Consider the following 23,686-nt stretch of genomic DNA (forward strand, 5'->3'; position numbering starts at 1 on the left):
ACACTGAATTTATTGTAAGCACTGCGAGTCTGTGAATCTTGTGTCTTTATCACTGTCTTTATATGGTGGCTAAGTTCCATAGAGCACCTATAAGCTTAAGGAAGAGCTGGGTACCCTTTGAGGATCTTCACCGTAGAACGCACTTAGGTGGGTAACTTTAGGATCTATAGGAGCTTTGAGCTCATAACTCAACAAATATTTTATTAAATATTTGACTTATTGGCCAATTCGGACATTAATGCAATAAATGAATGCAGACATATAACACTGGCATAATATACTGCAAGAAAGTTGGAGCGAGCACATACTCTGGCCTGGTTCCGAACGCTGGTTACTGAACTGGCGATGGATCGGGTTGACGTCCGTACCAAGCTGGCAGCTCCGCAGGTGGCTCTGCTACTTTGGTCCGGTTTAGTGCAATACCATTCCCACCTCTCGGATTCGCCTCCCTTTCCATTTCTGGGTCTCTGGAACTAGCTAGGTATCCCTTTGTATTAGCTTTTAGTGATTACTAATGTTGATCTGCTTCTCTTTAATTCAGAGAACTTTGGGTCTCCGAAATCCGAACCTGGAACAGCTCTTCCTCCTTTAAATCGGGCTGCGCTAACAGCATTGGTCTCTGGCAATGTCAACTGCTACAAACTACAAAGCGACGGAGTGATTTTGGGCTGCTCGGAGCAGTTTTTGGCAGCGACGGTGGAAGCTTTGGAAAGCATGGTGAAAATTCCAATTTCCGCGCCGTGATCTCTGTATCGCCGCACTGGGGCTCTAGGTCCTTTCGGAACATCGTCCTCGGCTCGTAGCTACGATCGGCTTTGCATGGACTTTTTGTGGCTTCGCGGTCTCGATTGGAAACATATGAGTGAATATTTGAAATCCAAATGGTAAAAAGTTATATTGTTCCTAATTTACATATTTAATTTAATAGCAGTACGAGAATTGAAAAGTATTAAAAATTTTTTTTTTACTGTTTCTATCTGGAAAAATTTTGATTTCGAGAATAAGTAGGTACCTACCTTATATTATTCAGGATGCTGGATGCTGAAATTTTATATTCAAACATTATTCATTTACCATAGAGTAAAAAGATTTTCATAAACACGGAGTACATATTTTTTAACATATAATAATTAAAGATTAAAGGAAAGTAGGAAGATAAATAACTACTTACTATATCGTTTAATTTGAATACTTTATTTTTATAATATGTAGGTATGTTATTTACATTTCACATTTTAAAGCACTGTGACTATAAAATTAGATGAGAGACATACACCGCCATCTGGTGTTGTGTATAGAACCCCGATTGTAAAACAATGAGACCCAACCTCAAATTTATTATAAAGACTGCTTGTGGTATTTTATTTTTATTTTTTTACTGTGAATATTTAGTTTTTTTCATTATTCAGAGAAATGTAAGTATCATCTTATTTATAACTAAATTAAAATATGTTCTATTTTCGTTTATTTATATATAGACTAATTTCATTTCTATAAATTATACAGTGTGAATGGCCAGAACTGAATCCAGAAAATGAAGACCCCACAATTGCTCAGACAAATGAAGAACCCGTTAAAGTTATGGTTATCGCTGATACACACTTGCTCGGATCGAGACACGGACATTGGTTTGATAAATTACGAAGAGAGTGGCAAATGCATCGAGCCTTTCAAACAGCTATTATATTACACAAACCTGATTTAGTTTTTGTTCTTGGAGATTTAACTGATGAGGGATTATTTTGCAGCAATGCAGAATTTGAATATTATGTGAAACGGTTTTACAGTTTATTTCATGTTCCAGATGACACAAAACTGTATGTAGCTGTTGGAAATCATGATATTGGGTTTCACTATGGGTAAGTTGTAACTAGTTTATTTAGAAGGGAATTTAGGAAGAAAACGGTAATTAAAAGTAAACTTTTATAGGTTATAATTAGATATATTGCAACATAGGTATCGATTTAAGTTCTGGTTTTTTGTTTTTAGTGTAAGTCCATATTTGAATCAAAGGTTTGTAGTTGCTTTCAATGCACCTGCGGTTCAACTTATAACCTTAAGAGGAAATCATTTTGTCTTGGTAAATAGCATGGCTTTAGAAGGGGATGGGTGTTTTTTGTGCAGACCTGCCGAACAGCAGTTAACAAAAATAGAAAGTAAGTTTTGTATTTAATTTTTTGTTTTTGTTTTGTTATGTTTTAATTATAGACATCCCATTATTGGGCACAGTCAATTGAACATGTATTTTAAGTAAATAATATAATTTGCATTCCCCAATAACAAAATTTCTACTGTAATTCTTTCAATAGTCACGTTTGATTAGAACGAGAAGCAGTAAACAAAAATAATTATACTATTTTGTTTGATTTCAGAAATTCTACAGTGTACTAAAGGCACATACGCCGACAAATGTAGTCCAAAGATGAAGCTAGGCATATATAGCAAACCAGTATTAATGCAAGTAAGTTATATTTCCCATACAATTTGTAATTAGGTAATTTCTAATATTACCACTGAATTAATATTGTAGCACTACCCTCTATATCGACAATCAGACATGGAATGCAACGATTTCGATGCTGCCCCTTTCCCGGTTAAACAAGAACGATTTAGGGAACGATGGGAGTGTTTAAGTCAGGAAGCCACTTTACAGCTTCTTAATCAAATCAAGCCAAGGGTAGCTTTGTCTGGTCACACACATCATGGCTGCACAAGACCCCTATCAGTCGGGGAAGGGATAGAAGTAACCATTCCTAGTTTTAGTTGGAGGAATAAAGATAATCCTAATTATTTGTTGGTAAGTAAATGCAGAAATATAATTTATCATGGCTGAGTTCAAGTTGTTCTATATCAATTTTTTTTTATTTGTTAGAAACAAGAACAGGGAATATATTTGAAGGTTTACAACATTATTTAATGATTTCAGTATTAAACATACTTCTTTCATTTGTTCAATTCCTACAGAGCCTTCATAAATGATTACAAGCCATGTGACCAATAATTTTGTTTGGAACAGTAATTTTATTTCCTCCACGTTGGCCATTAAATTTTGGTAAAATAAAAATTATTATCAAGGTTACATTAAAACATGATGTTCTATTTCATTGGCTGTGATTAGTGTAATTTTTCACGAGATACTATTCGACCAATCAGTGATTGCGTTATCTCGAGCATATACGTAACGGTTTGTCATTAGTTACTGTAAACAAGTCATTAATATTGGTGATGCTAAGATCTATGGAATTTTCGTTACCAGTACCAATCGTGCAATGTTGGGTTGCCTAAGCTGGGCGGTCAGTGGCTTATAAACATACATGAAGTCTCTGTATATATCAAGAGCATGCTGCATGTTATAAAATCAATAAAAAAGTTCCTAAAACATGTTACCAGAAATTCTTCCTATTCAAGATACAGGGTGTTGAAATTTGGAAAAAAAATATGTTTATTTAACTATCTCTAAAAACTCTAAAATTGACAGACTTTCGTCTAATGACAACTAATTTTGGACAAAATACAAATCTTCAACCAGTAGCGGAGATACTGAGAAACGCCATCAAATTAATAAATAATATTTTGGAAATAGGATAAGTACACAAAATCCAATTTATCTACTTAATCCTAGTCTTCATGAACTCCTGAATACATGCTTTTTTAAATACTAGCTAAACCTCCAGTTGTTACTTTTTTCTCTTATTATGTCAAGAAGTATAACAAAAAAATCACTATTGCACTTTATTAACATCTTGTCATTTTATTATGACTTTTTATTATATCCTGATCCTATCTAGACAAAGAAAAAAGTAGCAACTGGAGATCATAAACAACTATTTAAAGAAACACATCTGCTGCATTTGAAAAATAATTTTTCTTAGTTATTATTTTTTTTTAATTGCAAATAGATCTATGACATAATGAAATAAATAAAAAATAATTCCAATACTATAATCCATGTCGGTAAAAAATAGGAAGTTTTTGTTAGAAATACAATTTTAAATACAATGTAATTATGAAAAGACCAAAAAAATCATAAGTACAGGAAATTTTCACTTTCTGAAGGATAATAATCGTAACAAAAATTAAATGTGCTATGCCAATGATTATTATTATTGACCTCGTCTGGTGTAGAATTAAAATTTTTTAGTAAGAGCTGTTTTTTTATGTAAATAGGGGTATTATCTAAATATACCTACATATTTAATGAAATAATAGCGTAATAGTAAATCTATAAAAATATTAAAAATAAACTTCAATAACTGTGTTTAAAATATTTCAGTTACTTGTTCAGATTTTCTAATAAACATGTTTATGTGCAGAAATCTTTAAATAGGAGTTACGTGCTTGTAATAGTAAATATGCGGGACAGGATATTGCAATATTCCGCCAACATATTTCTACAGGTGATTCTCAGCCTAAATTTAAGCGAAACATAAGTTCACATATTTTTGAACAGATATATCTATTATATGAATTACCATTTGAAATAATCTACAAGGTGATATTTTTTTTAAACCATAATGTTCTAGTCTACTTTATGCTGTAACTTTCTGACCTATCCATTTTTTCTTATATCATTATCTGTTTCACTAACATTTTACAAAATGTGACCTATACTATGGATGTAGGTATTTTTATACAGTCAGTCGATTGGCTACTTTTAAATAAAACTGTAATAACCTGGTTTCAAAGAGTGACCGCAAAAAACCTGTGATTTTCGCCCGTTTTTTCACAATACGCAAAGAATTAAAAAAAATACATAAAAATATGTTTTTGGTCTCAAATTACTTGTCATAAAAAACTGAAATGGGCATAGCTTTTAGTATTTTGAAAATTTTAAAAATCACCCTCACTTAGGGGTTGAAAAAATCCCAAAAATTAAGAATTTGAATATTACCAATTGATATAAAAACTATTAGCATGTGAATTATCTTAATATATATTTTTTAATTTTTACAATTATTTCTGATATTCTCTATTTTTGAGGATTCCACCCCCTGAGCGTGCTTAAGGGTGGATTTTCTAATTCAGCGTGCTTATTTCAGTCATGAGAATAAATCTTTCTTTGTATCAAGAATCATTCGATAGAAAAATTCACGTGCTAATAGTTTTTATATTTATTGGTAATATTCAATTCTCCATTTTGGGCGTTTTTTCAACGCCTAAATAGGGGTGATTTTTGAAAATTTTCCAAAAAACTAAAAGCTATGCTCATCTTAATTTTTTACTATGAGTAATTTGAGACCAAAGACATTTTTATCTATTTTGAAATTATTTTAATTACATCCTATTTATTTTCAGTTTTATTATTAATTGTTGTGTGCTTGTTAATTATATGTACATATTTTTTTATTTTTCTATTGCTGTGTCTTTACTTTTAGGCCGTATTTACACCAAACAACTATGCATATTCCAAGTGTGAAATGCCACAGGAGTCAACAGTAATAAATTTGTATATTTTTGGAATTATTTTTCTTAGTGTATGGATACTGTATAGTATATTTTGTAGGAGTAGGCGTAAGTACAAGTATCGATGACATTATTTCTATAACTGGTGATATTCATTGATATTCAACTTTAATAAATTTTGTTTTACTTACGATTATGGTATTTAATATAACATACAAAATGTCTGGAAACTGTGAGCAAAAAATTTTAGAGACAATGTACTGATGACTATAGTGGTATAGTCCTTTGACACTTTTTAAGACACCTACCCAACCAATATTATACCCCAAATTTGTTTTTTTTTTAATTAAAATTGTAACTTGATTACAATCAAGCAATTTCTTTCAAATTGGTTACAAACAAGACCTACAAGAAAATCATCTTTATTGAACGTATAATCTCTGTTAACTATAAAATTGATCTTTAAGTTTGCTACAAAACATTAAATGTTTTTTTTTTTTTTTCAAGAATTATTATTATCATTATCATCCTGGAACATATTTCCAGTTTTTTTTATTGGATTTTATATTAATCAGTGTAATTTTTTGAAAGATTATAAAAATAAGTCCTAAATAAGTGTTTATTAAATACTTTAAAGGGTGAATCTTTGACTAATTTTAAGATAAAAAGTTCGTATGGACATGGGCTTGGTTCTTGAGATACAAAGCATCCAAAAAAAAAATAATGTTTCAGCAATTATTGTAAATGTTATTAATTTATTTATAGAAGTAGTTTAGTCTTAGTCTTGTAAATGATCTAAGTTTGTCACATCACAATACAATCAATAAAAGACACATGTTTTCACTTTTTTTTCAAAAATTCTTAATGATTCAACTTACAAAATACCAACGCAGGTTTAACTTTAAACCCATTTTTTTTACAAGACGTCTGCTGTCAGGGATAAATACTAAGAGTACCTTTTATACGTAAAATTGAATGGAAAATAAGTATGTTTAGTTAAAAATGACATACAGTGCGACCACAAAAAACTAAGTAAATATTTGAGCTTCTCATCACAGTTTCCCGAATTTCGTTAAATTGCCATGTTATTGAACAAAAATATAATCAAAATACCAAACAAACATTTTTTTACGCTCTGTATCTCTAGAACCAAGCCGTTGCAGACCCATGTTTATATAAACTTTTTTATCTTAAAATTAGTCAAAGAATCACCCTTTAAAGTTTATACCAGTACTTAATAAACACCCTGTATAATTGTGTTAATATTGAATCTTTGCAAAAATGTCACAGTAATTTGGACTTTTATTTTTATAAGTAGAATTACCCCCTAAATTTTTTGTTCCTAGTTTCCAGATGTTTCCAATATACAGGGTGTTTCATAAATGGTGACCTCGTATTCCTTGTTGAATTTTAAGGGGAGTCTTTCCCATAAAGTTTTTATCTAGGACGCTTCCTTAAAAAGATACAGGGTGTTAAACTTAAAAAAAAATTTTTTTAAATAATTTATAAACTAGCAAGTGAAATAATTTGAAATTGGGCACATATATTTATGTAAACATTGTCCGAAATCTGAAGGCTTTTCCTAAAATTTACATGCTCCAGTGGCGAAGATACAGGGTATCGATGGCATATTTTTCTAAATGAAATAGTACGCCACTGCTTTACGGCCATGATACTTTCGCATTCCCAATTTTCTATAAATTACTACTCCCTTATATTTTTCGAAAAGAAGCCTGAATTTCAAGTAAAACTTAAAAATCCTACTGAAAACACTCATTTAAATGACATGACAAGCACTAATCATTGGGTTATTTATTCGAATAAAGAAATTAATAAAGTTAATAAATTTTAATGATTTTATTTGAGTAAATGCTCACAAATACCTTCATTTCCACGAACACAGGGCTGACATCTTTTTAATAATGAAAATGTAATTTGTTCGAAATTTATTGTTGCTTAAATCTGAAGAAATATTATTTATTCATTCTTCTAACTGTTCAGAATGTCAAAGTTGCTATCGCAGCCCACTATGTAATTTTAAAAAGCATTATTATTTAATATCGAAATGTGTTCTCAGTTCCTTTTTTAAGTATTACTCGAAAATCAGGCTTTTTTCGAAAAACATAAGAGTAGTATTTTGTAGAAAATTGAAAGAAAAATCCGAAAATATCGTGGTTGTTATCGTAAAGCAGTGGCATACTATTTTATTTAGAAAAATATGCCACTGATACCGTGGATCTCCGCCACTGGAGTATGTAAATTTTAGAAAAAAGAAATTTTGGACAATGTTTACATAAATACATATGCCCAATTTCAAATTACTACACTTACTAGTTTTTAAATTATTTTTAAAAAAATAAAAATATTTTTTGACGTTTCAACACCCTGTATCTTTTTAACAAAGCGTCCTAGATAAAAACTTTATAGGAAAGAAACTACTTGAAATTCACCAAAGAATCCATTTTTGGTCACCATTTTTGAATCACTCTGTATAATGTGATTCCATTTCCACGGCATCGGCTGATTATTGGTCTGTTCTATTACTATTTTTGTTTTCAAATTGTCACTTTATAAGAATATATTTGGATCGTAATAGTTAGTTATTTTAAAGAATTATTATTATATTATTGGCTGTGAACAACCGCCACACACCATAACGATTATTATGATCCATGTCAAACACACAACTTTATTTGCTGGCATCAATTAATACCCATACTTTAAATTTGAATATCTACATTTTGCAATAATACATTTTTGTATAATTTTATATAATTTGAAAACAGTAAGCCAATTTATTGTTTTGTTGATGATTGAATTGTTTATATATTCTGAAAAAATATTTCTAAATATGAAAGTAGCATCTCTGTATTTACTTATTGTTAAGTTAGTGAATATTCTTTGTAATTTAATAAAAGAAGTGGTTTACCTTACGATATTGATGAAGGGGCTAAAAATGTGATGGATTCTCTTCTACCAAAAAAATCACCAATTCCACATGAGAATGCATTTACTTATTACGAGGAATGGTGTACAAGTAAAAGTACTGGGAAAGTTACACATGAGAAAAAACATTACTTCCCTGTGGACAAGTTATTCAATGTCTTGTCAATGAAAAAAATATATTTGATATTAATAAATACATATTCATATACTTACCATCTTTGAAACCTAAATCAGTTGGGTAGAGACTTACAAAGCCTAAAATTGTTACTAAACAAGATGTTTTAAAATTTTTGACGGAAGCCAAAGATAAAACATAGTTATAGAGATAGATCGAAACAGTTCTAAAATATTTTGTGGTACTAAAATAACAGTTTGAACAAAAACAAAATGATAGAACAAACTAATAATCAGCAGACGACAAATAGATGTGCAGCAATTGCCAAATTACTGATTTGTTACTAGCTTTAACGGAATCGAGTCAAGGACATAAAATAACCTGTAGCGCCTAAATTATTGGAAACTAATGAAAGGAATGTGTCACTTTTGTAATTTATTTTTATATGTTGCAAGTAAAGTTCGAATAATGGATATCTTTAAGTCACAGTTTGATTTGATCAATATATGCGTTTTATATTGTGATACCATGCATTTATCTAACCTCTAACATTAATTTCTTTGGAATAGGTCTAAATTATTAAAATTTTTTTTGGAAATACCAGAAATATATTAAATGACTTTAAAATTTCTTAATTCCACACAATCCTCTGTAATTACATTTTGATATAAATATTTTATTGTCATTTTAATTATAGCAATTTAATAAAAATATATTTATTATACCAAAAACGTGTACCTGTTAATAAAAATATGTGTGCCAAATACTTGTATCTACCATCTATATGAAATTATATATATATACCCATTTTTCTGATTTTATATATGTAATTGGTGTAATTATTTAATAAATAAATCTGCCATTATGCAGAACAGACAGTTTTTTTAATTGAAAATTCCATTCCAAAAGTTTATGCCACACCATGATGAGTTCTTATTGTAAGTGTAAATATAATTTTTCTTTTTTTATAATAAAACAAAGTATAAATAAATTTTCTCAATTTTGATGTTAAAAACCTTTCAATATAATTTTACAAGAAAATCTGGGGTTTGCTTCAACATCAATCAACCTGAATCTTTATTTCTATGAAGTTTCTTGTAACTTTAGAGCAGTTGCCATCTGAATGCAACATGTTACAAAATTGGTGTTTGTTATTGTTTTTACTTTTTTAAATTAGTCCTAATCATGCTTTATGTCTTAGAACTTATCAAAAAAAAAACAATAATGGCATTTTATCAAAAGGTCAATTTGTATCTCTCTGTTACTAGTATTAACTGGATTAACCATAAAAGTAAAAATAATGCATATGTAGTAATAAAAAAAAAATTGAATGTATTTATGACTGGTATATGTGAATGGCATTTAAAATAACCAATTTCTGAATATGTATATGACTGTTAGTGTCAATGACCATGAACATTTAATGAAATTATAGTTATAATTTATTTTCGAATATAATTTTTTTTTATCAAAAAATTTTACATTATGTAAAAATAAGCATAAGCATACGTAAAGTGACAGAATTTGGAAAAGCTGGAAGAATTCTGAAATTAATTTTTCTATATATACAGTGTGTTTCACTTAAAGTTGGTAGGTACACCTCCGTATTTAGGATGGTATTGGCCGATTTCTGAAATTATTTTTTTATATGGTAGTACTCAAAAAGGTTTACTTTTTGATATTATATTTTTTGATGTGATCTTTTCTACAGCCTACTGTCATTAAGAAAGGTCCCCCAAAAATTAAAAAACATTAGACATTTTTTTAAGAAATGGATAACATTTTCGATTTTATCACACCTCAAAACCCTCATTTTTATAGCTTTTACAGGGTGTTCACAAAATAAACTTCGAAAAATTTCACACAATGTTTTTTTTCATAATTTTATTGTCCGAATGTATATCCATGCAGTTTCATTGTATTTTTTTATTATACCAGAAATGAATTTCACAACAAAATAAAATTTAAATATTACTGTTTTCTATTAGTCCACCATCATGCACTGCCAATTTGTCTCCTCTTGTTTCTAATAACTCTCCTGAACTGATGCGGTGTTATTTGTCAACGTGCTTGTCTAATTCTATCTTCTTCTTCTCTGTTCTGGGGCCTTGTTTTATACAATTTATTTCTAACAGTTGCCCATAAAAAGAAATCAAGAGACGTCAAGTCTGGAGCTCTTGACGGCCACTCAACTAACGGATTGTTGCGACCTATCCACTTTCTCGGGAAATTCTCATTCACCCAACGTTCTATTACTTCATGATGAATAGGTGCTCCATCTAGTTGAAGGTAGAGATTATGTCTTACATGAAGAGGAAGCGCATGTACTGAATCCCAAAAATCATTATTTAAAAAATTCAAAAAAATCTCTGCGTATAGATTAACGTTAAAAAAGAAGGGCCCGATTATTCGATCACATAAAATCCCACAAAACACATTAATTTTTTTAATTAAGATTTATGTAATAGAATTAGACAAGCATGTCGACAAATAACACCACATCAGTTGCGGAGACATATTAGAAATAAGATGAGACGAATTAAACAGTGCATACCAAATGATGATGGGCTAGTCGAAAACAGTAATATTTAAATATTATTTCGTTGAGAAACTCATTTATGGTATAATAAAATAAATATATAATTTGGCTGTCTTATTGTGAGCACCCTGTATGAGTGAAATCAATGAAACTGCATGGATATACCTTTGGTTAATAAAATTATAGACAGTGTCTACTGCTCCTTGAATCCCTTGAAAACCTTAAAAACTCCTTGAATGGATTTAATCTACTTGAAATACTTGAAATCACCTTGAATCGAACTAACGATCCTTGAAAAATTTTTTCGCAATCATTTTATTTAACTACAAATTGACATAATGAGATTTAAAATGGATTGCCATAACATAATATTGTGTATTTGTAAAAAATTAAAAGAGAAATGTGCTTTAGCTTATAAATTCGTAAGAGGAGCAAGTTCTCTTTCTCCTTATGTTATGTTGAAGCCGAAAATTGCTAAAATTCGAATTCAACTGGCTTTAGAAGTTTTAGTCGAGCATAACCACTTTGGTGAACTTATTGCTGAAGAAATTGTAAAGGATTACCTTAAATTTATAGAAAATGACGCTGTAAAAAAAGAATTATTAAAGTTGAAGAAAAAAAACATCAGCTAGATGAATTTTTTATGAAACTGTGTGCTGAGCAAAAAATATCTGCGAATTTTGTCGAATTTGTAAAACGAATATTAGTATTTTTTCATGGAAATGCTGCTGTAGAACGCAGTTTTTCTTTCAACAAAGAATTCCTAGTTGAGAATCTACAAGAACAAAGTCTTATATCTCAAAGATCTGTATATGATTTTATTATCGTTAATAATAACGGTGATGTAAAAAATATTAAAATAACTAAACCAATGATTGCTGCTTTTAAATCCTCTTCTGCAAATCGAAAACAAGCTTTACAAGACAAAAGAGAAAATGAAAGTGAAGAAAAAAAGAAAATGAAAATTGGTTGAAGAAGCAGCAGATTTAAAATAGTGAGAAAAAAAGAATTAGAAATGATAATAAGTGAAAATCAGAAAAATGTTGTACAATATGACCAAAAAATTTAAGAGTTAGATAAACAATTAAAAAAACGATTATTATTTTAGAAATTACTTAAATATTTTAATTTTGTTTAATTTTTATAGTTCTCAAAACCAATTTAATATAATTTTGTAACGATTATTGTAATAAAATTTTTATTTCAGATATTGTATTGTTATTTTTGTTTAATAAATATAATTAAATTCCTTCAGTATAATATAATTTCAATGTATGTTGTAAGTGTAAAAATTATGATGATCAATTTTACTTAAATATTCCATATCATCACGTTTAAATTGTCAATTTTTCAGTCATATATTTTATCTTTGGAATTATAAAGTTTTACAATCTTATTCTATCTTAATGCGATACTTAATAATCGCTCGTATGCGCTCGAGTTTAAATTTTTAAAGAGAATCAGAGAGATGGTCAGATAGATGTTTAATTTTTTTATCTGTCGTCAACGCGGAGTGCACCTTCATCTTCAAGTTAATAACTATATTTTGAGTAAAGAATATGAAAAATTTCGAGTAAATTAACGTCGATCAGCTTTTACAACCCTTGAACACCTTGAAAACTCCTTGAATCCGAAAATAAAAATTTAGTAGACACTGTATAGAAAAATACCTTGAAAATATTTTCCACTATTAATACAGGAAACTGCAATTTTTTCGAAGTTTGCAGCTATTTTGTGAACACCCTGTAAAAGCTATAATAATGAAACTTGGTATTTAGAGTTTTGAGGTGTGATCAAATCGAAATTGCTATACATTTCTTTCTTAAAAAAATGCCTAATATGTTTTTTTCATTTTTGAGGATCTTTTCTTACTGATAGTAGGCTGTAGAAAAGATTACGTCAATGCCATCCTAAATACGGAGGTGTTCCGACTTTAAGTGAAACACACTGTAGATTTAAATCTTTTATTTATAGAGTTTTGTTCTTTTATAAATACACATATACAGGGTGATTCACAAACGGTGACCAAAAATGAAACCTCGTATTGTTTGGTGTGGGGAGTCTTTCATATAATGTTTTTGTCCAGGACGCTTCGTTAAAAAGATACAGGGTGTTACACTTAAAAAAATATTTGTAATTTTTTTAAATAATTTAAAAACTAGTATGTGAAATAATTTGAAATGGGGCATATGTATTTATGTAAACATTGTCCAAAATCTGAGACCTCTTAAAATTTAGTTGCTCCTGTGGCGAAGATACAAGGTGTCGATGGTATATTTGAAATTGACTTCAGTCAGATCCATGTACAGCGGATCATTTCTTTTTTTGTGTAATCAAAGCACAAGTCAAAACATCGATTTTTCAAAGAATAATTTTTTAACTTATTAATTTTCATAAAATTCTAAATATAATTTAAATATATGTAGTAACAGTAAACTGTTTGTCGTTTAAAAATTTGAAATTATCAACATTCTTATCCAGCTGTCTACAAATCTATTGAATACTGACTTGCCTTCTATGGCTGTAAAACAGTTTTGTTTAATAAATTAAAATAGCAGTAAAACAATTTAAATGATTATTATTTAAGACAAATTTAGTTTTTCATGGTATCAGGGAAGCCTCGATAAAACCTTTCTTTTTTTAACTAAATGCCCTTTTATTAAGCTCTCTAGTTTGCGCATGGATAGTTTTTCATACATGATAAGTTTCATAATATATTTACTTCCCAAAGATCGTTATTCTTTGGGCTCTCTTTGAGTTTATTAGCCTCTTAGGATTACAGAAATACAGATTTATCAATAGTCTTATAAACAAGTTATCTGAATTATTATTTTATAATAACATAATTACCAAAATCGCATATTTTAGCTAGTCTTTAGTTCAACTTAACCTTTACGGTCCTAATTGACGTCACGTATGAAATTTGATAGCACCAATTTTTTATGGCTCAAAGTCTAAAAATATATAGGTATTGCATAAGTCATCGAAAATCAATTTAAATATATACAATTATTGATAAAGCGCATTTTCATGTTTGCTTATCAAATTTTGACGTGTTAAATAAGAATAACTTTTAACTTTTTGATATTGTACAGTGAGATAAGTACCTACCTCTATGTATATCAGTAGGTATATAGTGAAGTATTTAAATTCATATTTCAATATACGTAGTACAGACAATTCCATATTATGTTTTCTTTAATAGAATTTTTAAAGACTTGCATAAAATCTTTAAATTTCATGATAAATCTTGGAAAAAACTACCCACAAAGTTAGATTCAGTAGTTTTGACTTCTATATATTTCTACCGATATTGTTCAGAATGAAATAGATTTCATTTAACCATTCTCACAAACGACGGTATGGAATAAAAATCCCGTAATTAAATTTGGTAGGCAACCTTTGAGACTTGTTTATTATGAGAGGAGAGTAAAAAATAGCCAATAATATCGGGTATGAAAGGAAATAAATAAACTTTTGTCAATGATGCACTTTTATTTCGTTGTTATAACAACAATAAATTCAATATATTGTACATACACAAGGTTAATAATACTTAAATTTTAGATAGCAATATGAAATACTGATACGCACATAAACATTTTAAAGCTCAACAAAAGAGGTAGGTAGTCAAATGTTTTACACTCGTAATAAGTTGTAGGTAATAAAATTCAGAAATACTGATAATTTCATAAATTAAGCTTATCTACTTCTTAGCTTTTTAAATCTAAGTACACTGGGGAAAATCAATCAATAAGAAAGTTTTGCTATTATAATCTGCATAGCAATTTTTCTTATTAGTTTTATAATATCATATGCAAAGCTTAATCAAAATTATTTTGCTAACACGATTTTACTACCTTCAGTCGATGCGTTACGAAGACAAGAAGGCACTTTCTTAAGGTGAATAAATACCTTTTATCTATCCAGTAACGGTAAGTAGATAACTTAGTGCACTAGATAATTATTGATTTTAGTTAAAAATAATTATGACGAAGTAAAAATTGTATAAGACTATCTAAATAAATTTTACCGCGTAGTAATCATAGTTGACACGTATCAGACACGAGAGGCACATGGTATGAAGCCATTTTTTGTCTAACATTGCAACAGGAATGGCGTCTTGTCCGCTTTTCATACAAATAACGTATAATATTAGGTATATTAGTAATATAATAATAACCAACAAAGCTTTAACATTATGTTAGGCATACAAATGTTATGTTAATAGTATATTATTCAACGAACGTATAATGATGGGTATTATTCACGAGGTGAAGTTTACGGCCACGAGCCGCAGGCGAGTGGCCTAAATCACCGAGTGAATAATACCCATTAAACGGGAGTAGAATACTATACTTTATCCACGACTACTAAATATTTTTGTTGAAGTTTTTTTTTAAATGTTTCGAAAAACATGGTATGTTAAGAAACAGATATACGACTCTCACAAATGAAGTCGCTGATGGCTCAGTGTAGATGCTCTTTCCCTTCCAACCGCGGGTCCCGGGTTCGAATCCGGTCTAGGAAAACTCACTTTTTTAATTTTTTTTTTTATATGTACAGCACTGAATTGAAAATATTTAGTGGTTTACACGATAAAATTTTAAAAACGGATTGTTTGTAGCAGAACAATATAATATTATAGCTAAATTAAGGAAGCATCTGACAGTAGTGATTAATGACTCATTAATCACTGCCGTGATTAATGGGTATTATTAAGGTCAAGCAAACAGACGTATAATGGGTACATTATACAATAGTCGTGGATAAAGATATATAAACACGAAGGACCTATGTGTCGTGACAGTGCCCATAGTATGTTTACAAGTTGACAACTTTGATTTATTTGATTGTTGTTTTATATTTGAAAAGTTAAAACTGAAGAGCGGGAAATAGTGAGACTGACCAATTATACATTTCTTGTATTTTTACTTGTAACTTTTTAAATATGAAGGGAAAATTTGAAGACAAAGTTAATAATTGAATCTAGGTAAATGCACATAGTTGGCAAAAAAATCACTTATTAGTGTCTACAAAGTAACTTATTTGTAGTAAAAAAAAAGATATTTGCTGATATTGTCATAAAACTCGTCATCCTAGAATGACAACCTAACAACTGCAATAAAAACTTTTGCTATGATAAAAATTGACTATAACTACCGTAATAATAATGGTCTTGGAACAACAAATAAAAAGTTAGCAGTACATTATTTAACCCCTAATAGGCTCCGACAATAACTTTTCTGGAGCCTATTTGAAGCAGATATTCTGTTAGGGTGAATCAATTTCTACTTATGGTTAAACAATATTTTCCTCAGTGTAACCTGCACATGCTGAAATAAAATATTTTTGTAAAATAAAAAAATTAGAAATCACTCGGGTAAATCGCTAAGTCGGTAGCCTCCAGGCTTTCTGAAGATACGTTCGTGCATGGGTAATTCCCCGATGCAAAATTTGTCCAACGCCCTTATGGCCTGCGCGCTGTGGCCTGAACCTCGAAAGGCCACACTGGCTTCTCTGCCCGCATATTCTAGAAGGATGTCACTTCCGCCAGGATGCTGAAACAGAAAGAAGTTTATCATAAACAAATGTATGTGACCCTCTGACGAAAATAACTTTTTATCTTTTAAATATCCATGTTTTAAAAAATATCGCTTGCATAATTAGAACGCAAACAAAAAATGTTTACAATTTTTGTTAGTCTGTTATAGAAATAAAAATGTGTGAATTTAAAAATTGACCCATGTCAATTTTCTGAGGTACAGAAAATAATGGAACATTGAAAACTGTGAATGATTCTATATCTTCTGATAGCTTGTCAGATTTTTTAACTATTTTAAGAAAGCCGAATTTTTCTATTTTGTACTTAATTTTTTTTGACCTTTCTATCAGAATCTAACCAAAATAAAAAGATTTTTTTTAAAGGAAATACTCATAACTAAGACTGTCAGAGAGACCCGCTATTCAATGGCGTGCCAAGCGGATCAATCGAGCCATGTGTTAGCCCCTGTCTGCGTATATGCTTTTCACGTTCACGTCAGGTTAATATACTGTTGCTTTGTTATCGTGCAGATGTTGTGTAGTTAATTCTTATCCGTTCGTATTTATGGTGGTGTATTGTAGACAATTTAATTTTTTCCTTTTTAATAAATAATGCATACGCCTAAGTCCCGTGGCTCAGTTCTGACAGCTTTTCTCTTAACGTACTACTTCCCATTATCATTTTTACTATTCTAACCTGGAACAAATAGTGAAGACCAAAGTTATAGCAAATTTGTATATTTATATGTATATTTAAAAAGCAATTGACTGTTACGTTTCGAAACTTTTGTATTTTTTATTGGAACATCCTGTATATTTGTCGCTTATTGGAATCTTCTCCTTTTTCCTGATTACAGTGATATATGTATACATGCCATGCCCATGCTTTGAGCGTTTGAACAATATTTTGATTTATTTATCATGAACAAAATTATGCGTTTTACAATAGTTTCATCATGTTATCGACAAGGGACATTTTCTTCTATAAATTTTTCCTATGATGGAATAATTTTATCTGCAAGACCAATTTCAGATACATTTTAAACATATTTTCTTTATTTTCAAATTAGGGGAGTGCTAGAGCTTTTTGTAGTACATCCTCTTTATCCTGGCTAGTAGTAATACCTTATTGTTTGAACAAATATTTTTAAGTGCAATAAAAATATTTACCTCTTCTAGAAAGTCAGTGATGTCGTAAACCCTGTCGTATATTATTATCCAACAATCCCTGGCGTGATCATGCCAGGATACTTCTTCTAAAGTTATGGTCTTGTCAAAAGCAGGAATGGTTTCTGCAACACTTCTGCCGATGTTAACTGTTGCCGCCATTGAATTAGAAGAAAAACGATGATATTAATTCTATTTTTGAAAGTGTCACAAGAATAGTTAAATATTTGTAAAAAACACGTGCCCTCTGTCAACACTATCACTGATTTATGTCTTCAGTTGTACGCGGTATTGATAAATGGTTTGAGTTGAACGTCCTTCTGCTTAAATAGTAAGGCTTCCATGCATGATGAAAGAATTAAGTTCTTTAAATCGACTAGCGCGCTTTCGAAACGGCTTCTCATTATCACTCCCCACTCCTACTTCCCACAAAATTAAAAAAATATACAGGGTGTCCCAAAAGTGACGCCCATCCTTATGGGTTTTGATTAAGGGGACAAAAACAAATCGAAAATCAAGAGTGGAAAATTTTCCGAGTTATTCAAAAAATTAATCAAAAAACTAAAAATAAACATTTGGGCTGGGTTATTAAATATTTATGTAGTTCAAAGCTGTATTTGCTGCAGCTGTATGTTTTTAAATGAACACTTACCATTGCCATTGTTGCATGACGTTCCGTTAGCAGTTAGACTAAATTATTAGTTTCAACATGATGGAGCCCCATCACATTATGGTTTACGAATATAAAATTATTTGAATCAAAACTTCCGAGACAGACGGATTGGAAGAGGTGGACCATGGCCTCCTGGATCACCAGATCTGAATCCCCTAGATTTTTCTTTTGGGGTTATTTAAAAGAAAATATTCATAGTCCGTATATACGCTGCTGTCGCGTTAATAGACCAAGAGATGCTACAAAGAGTTCATGCTTCAATGCTGAATCGTGATAATCTTTGTCTTGAAGTAGAAGGCAACTTATTTGAACACATTTTGTAAAAACAATTTCTATTATTTAAGCACATTATGGTTTTAGTTTATGTTTTATTATAAAAATGTTTTTCTCTATCCTTTTCAGGTTAAAATAATTCCTTATATCCAGATACAACCGACAATCGAAAACTATACTTATCTACAATTGGTTATAAATTATATGTCTTGGTTCCCATAACTTCAGTTTTGAGACAAAAAAATGGATTTTCACTTTTTTAGTTTTTTGAATACTTTTTTGAATAACTCAACAACGGAAAACAATCGGAAAATTTTCCACTTGATTTTCAATTCGTTTTTGTCTCCTTAATCAAATCCTAGAAGGACGGGCGTCACTTTTGGGACACCCTGTATATTTTTCGATTTGCGTGTGCAGTAGCGTATTGTTGTTGAATAATAATTTATAACAAAACAATTAAACAATTTCTTGCGCATTATCACTGTTATTTTGTAAAATTATTATTGTTACTGTGCACGATGACTCGGCTGATGTTATTACCAAATTTTTTAAATAACAAAATTGATACCTTATAGTTGTTTATTATAAATATATATGTATGTAGTTCTTGTTATTATTATGTACCTAGTAACACATATCTTAACGATTTAAATAATAAAGTCTGTATTATACACTTTCACGTACGTGTAAGCCAAGATTGATTTAAAAAAATATTTTTTACATTTTTTGGTATATAAGATGGATATGATTTTGACTTCAATTTAAATACACTTTAGATATTAATCTTTTACTACATGATTTTAAGATAATATAGCTACATATTTTTTCACTCACATTTGCTACAGAATAAGATATTCTAATTTTTTTTTCATTTATTATTTTGGTATTACAGAAAACGTTTTACCATTCAAAATAAAAATGGTAAATTGAAATAACTTGTTAATCTATTGTCTGCTACTATTCATTTGTCTTTTTTTTTGTATAATTTAGTGTTTCTGCCACCCTCCAGAAGAAGAAAACGAGGTTAATTTTATAAACTTTAATAAACCACCTAATAAAAATTGCTAATTGGCTGATGACAAGTTACATGAAACTAGTAATAATAAGATATTTTAAACATTTTATTAGAATCTGTACTTTCAATAAAAGAAAAAAATTTAGAAATAAAATTTTGAAAACATTATTGTCATTGAAATAATTAAATAAAAGTACGCAATTAATGAAAAATTAGTAGATCACGTAAATTACGAAATTGAATGTAAACGATAATAAAAATATTTCTTTCACGTGATGAACATCTGTAAACGTTCATTGATATAATATCCTCATACATAAAAAAAGTAAGAAGTCATCTTCTTAAATTACTTTTTTTTGTAACTTAATCACATTTTACAACTGAAGATAATAAATGGCATATGCTATGTAAAAAAAATAGATTTTATTTGTGAATACCTACTATATTTTTTTTTGCTATGGCATTTGCCAACTAATAAATAGTAAAAATAATAAAAAGTCAAGAATTAATAAGTATTTATTTCATCCTCACTATAATAGTAAAACATATTTAAACCTTTTGTTGTCAAAATATGTACTTGGCTACATTATTAAATATAAAAATTCAGCATTTAAATAATTTTTTGTCAATATATGCGTAAGTTACAAAAAATTAGTCACTGTGTAAAAAACGTATCTAATTTGCAAATACTTATACCAATAATATCCTTGAAACGTGTTTCTTATTACAGATTTTATAAGCTCCGTCACCCGAGCAAACAGATAATATAGGTAGGCATATTTTTTAATGTTCCTCTTCAAATAAACATAGGAACATTTGTTTGATAATTATGGTATAAAATATACAGGGTCGGAAAGTCCCCATGGTTCATCGGCCGTTACGTGAGACCGATAAAGAAAGTCATAGAAATCCGTGCGATAGAGAAAGATGGCTATAATGAAGGCGTCTAATAGTCACCGCCCATTTCGCCCTTCCACAAATAAGATCCACTTCTTATTTGTGGTATCTATATTAATAGATTCTTTGTAAATTATATCTTTCATTCGCGACCAAATAGAAAAATCAAGAGGATAAAGAAAATTCTTCAAGCCATGGAAGCATTTTTATTTGGCCACTCAGAAGTCCGGAGTTCAATCCTCTTCATTTTTCTATTTGGAAGAATCTATTGGTTCGTTTGAAGAGTTATGGCAAATAATACAAATCGCTGCCAACGAAGTCAAACGCAATCCCAATATGTTGTTTCAAACTTGAAGATCTCTCAGAAAACGTTGTGTAAAGTGTTTAATTTTTCTCGAAAACGGATCAAGATACTGAAATGAAACAAGAGTACATAATTAATGGAAAAATGATTGCTCTTTCAGGTTATGAATAAAGTTTCATGTTAGACATATAGGGTAAAAAGTTATTAACTATATTTTCGGTAAAATTGATCTTGGCGCCCTCTATGAGCAATGCTGAAATTACAACACGCATCTTACTCGTCGCCTAAAAAAATATAGTTTCACAAATTTTCAAGTTCCTAACCTACATATTTTCAGAATAATCGCAAAAAAACGATTTAAAATTTTAACTTTCAACACCCTGTATTTCCGAAACTATCAACTTTCGGATAAGGCATGTTTGCGCCAATGGTCACCATTACATACCGTGTAGTATCTTCAGCTTTCAATTTTCCCATTGTTAATTAATCACCCTGTATAATAATTTTAATTGATTTTTATGATTTGTACTTACTCTTGCTACCCCGCAAATTTTCTGCAGAGGCCCATGCCAATATGTAATTTTGCAACTTTTATTGTACTTAGTACCTACTTGTCTGTTGATATTTATCTGAATATTGTATATTATATGTTTATCTGCATATTGTATATTGTATGTAGGTATGTATACTTTTAACATTAGTTTATAGTTTGTCATTTGGTACAACTTTTATCATTGAGTAAGGTTAAATGATTGGTGCAAAAAATATTGTCAAATTATTTCATACACATTTTTTATTTCAGAAAGATAGGTCGGTACATCCGTACTTAAAAATAAGTAACAAATCTTGTAATCGCATGCATGGTCGACATGTTAAAAAACTGTTATTTGCATATTCCTCAATCTTCTCAATTCTTCCACAACATCTTTAGATATTCTCTGAACATAATAAACAACAATCAGTAATTCATACAATCATAAATGCTTTAAAAATACTCTAAATGCTAATCAGGTAAATCGCTAAGCCTAAATCCACACGGCTTTCTGAAAATACGTTCTGCCAAGGGTAACTCCCCGATGCAGAATCTTTCCAAGGTCCTTATGGCATGAGAACTGTGCCCGGAACCCCGGAAGGCCACTGTTGCATCCCTTCCTGCGTAATCCAGCAGGATATCTGCGCCTCCTGGATGCTGTAATAATAAAAGCAATAAGGATTTTGGAAAAGTTGCACCATTCGAGTAAAACTGCTTCTTAAGTCGAATCTTATCAGTCCAACGTGAAGCACATTTTTATAGTGAACTAAATAACGCCTAGCTGATATTAACGACATAAAAATTAATGATTTTCATCCAACGCTACATAAAAGCTATTTGGCAATAAATTTAAAATCAATATTAAGATATTAAAAATCATCCTTTATCCTACTAACTAAATGTGAATGAACTAAAATTAAAAAAATAATAGTTGTATCAATTATTTAAATAGAAAATTTACCTCTTGCAGGAAATCGGTCACGTCATAAATTCTGTCGTATATTATAATCCAGCAATCACCAAGGGTGTCGTGCCAAGAAACTTCTTCTAAACTGAAAGTCTTATAGTCTTCAAAGATGGATGTAGAAGTGGTGCTTGCATAGGGTTCAACCTTGGTTGTCGCTGCTGTTGTATTTGTAAACAAATCAGATGTGAAAATCGTAGACATTTTATCCATTTCACGTACAAATATATTCTATATTATCTAAATAAAACGTTAAACACTGTTTCCAATCTCGCGATGTAAAAGTGAATGATTTAATTTTAGTTTCTTCTTGATTAAATAGTTAGTATTTGAATGATGAAACAATTATAAATTTACGTTTATCAATGTAACCGCTTCTTATCTTGACAAAATTTCAACACATTTTAGCGCGAAACAAATCATTTTTTAGATACGTTAATTTAAAATTTATTAGTCAAAATAAACATACAAGGTGACCAATGCTAATAAAATAATAATTTAATAATAATGAGATACCTTGATGGATGCATACAGATTGTTCTTGTCCATTTTTCTCATGGATCCAGGGTATCTGAAAAATTACTAGAAAAGCCAAAACATATTCTTGAACTCGGTAGATATTTCTATTGTCAAATAAAAAAAATGTGATGTTATAATTTTGGGAAGACGATGTTTTGACATTTCGCCCACCTCTTTATCTTTATCACTAAACAAATTAATAAGCATTACTATTTAAAACTTCTCTCTTCGATGTAGAATTTGTTCCTGAACCTAGATCTACACTTAGACCTCATTAAAAATCTCACGGTTACAAATCTATGAAGAACATTCTTTGTTTGAACCCACTGCCCTACTATTAAGTTTCTTTGTCAGTCCTAATGCGGACTCCCTCCTTGATCTACACAGCTCGGGTTCTAGCTGGTCAAGCTGTACACTCTGTACATTTTATTTTACTTACGCTGTTAATCGGACAAATAATTTGCCAATCTTCTCAGATTAATTTTATTTGGCAATACCAGTCTGAAAATGTTTGGAAACATGTTTCCATCAAGTGGAAATTCATGCGTCATATAAAACTATATCTTTCTCCTGACGTGAAAACAAATTAAATAATTAAAAGAGAATAATAATGAAATGAAAACAAACTATTAGTTATGTTTAAATAACGTTGTGTCCATAGTTTGTTTTATTTACCATAATATATTCATGATTCGTGATGATTATACAGGGTGTTTCAGGATTAAGTCGACAAACTTCAAGGAGATATTCCTCATAAAAAAATAAGAAAAACATCAAGTATATTTTTTTCCAGAG

At 29.8% G+C, this 23,686-nt stretch overlaps 3 protein-coding genes across 3 annotated transcripts; 1 reads left to right on the plus strand and 2 right to left on the minus strand.

Moving 5' to 3' along the window:
* Positions 1-1,316: 1,316 nt before the first annotated feature.
* On the plus strand, positions 1,317-5,906 carry LOC108913831 (metallophosphoesterase 1). Its single transcript, XM_018719469.1, has 6 exons — positions 1,317-1,415; positions 1,507-1,859; positions 1,990-2,156; positions 2,373-2,461; positions 2,531-2,797; positions 5,376-5,906. Exons 1-6 carry the CDS (start codon positions 1,317-1,319, stop codon positions 5,529-5,531), a joined length of 1,131 nt encoding a protein of 376 aa, XP_018574985.1. The 3' UTR covers positions 5,532-5,906.
* A 9,802-nt stretch (positions 5,907-15,708) lies between these two features.
* LOC108913827 (cytochrome b5-like) lies at positions 15,709-17,996 on the minus strand. Its single transcript, XM_018719463.1, has 2 exons — positions 17,718-17,996; positions 15,709-16,564 (listed from the first exon to the last, which is right to left on the minus strand). The coding sequence occupies exons 1-2, from the start codon at positions 17,874-17,876 to the stop codon at positions 16,379-16,381; spliced, it is 345 nt and encodes a 114-aa protein (XP_018574979.1). The 5' UTR covers positions 17,877-17,996; the 3' UTR covers positions 15,709-16,378.
* Positions 17,997-21,651: 3,655 nt separating this feature from the next.
* Positions 21,652-22,684, minus strand: LOC108913829 (cytochrome b5-like). The gene is made up of 2 exons (XM_018719465.1): positions 22,370-22,684; positions 21,652-22,065 (listed from the first exon to the last, which is right to left on the minus strand). Exons 1-2 carry the CDS (start codon positions 22,583-22,585, stop codon positions 21,880-21,882), a joined length of 402 nt encoding a protein of 133 aa, XP_018574981.1. The 5' UTR covers positions 22,586-22,684; the 3' UTR covers positions 21,652-21,879.
* Positions 22,685-23,686: the final 1,002 nt, after the last annotated feature.

Source organism: Anoplophora glabripennis, unplaced genomic scaffold (assembly GCF_000390285.2).
Source record: "Anoplophora glabripennis isolate ALB-LARVAE unplaced genomic scaffold, Agla_2.0 scaffold819, whole genome shotgun sequence".
In the NCBI taxonomy this organism is placed as follows: domain Eukaryota; kingdom Metazoa; phylum Arthropoda; class Insecta; order Coleoptera; family Cerambycidae; genus Anoplophora; species Anoplophora glabripennis.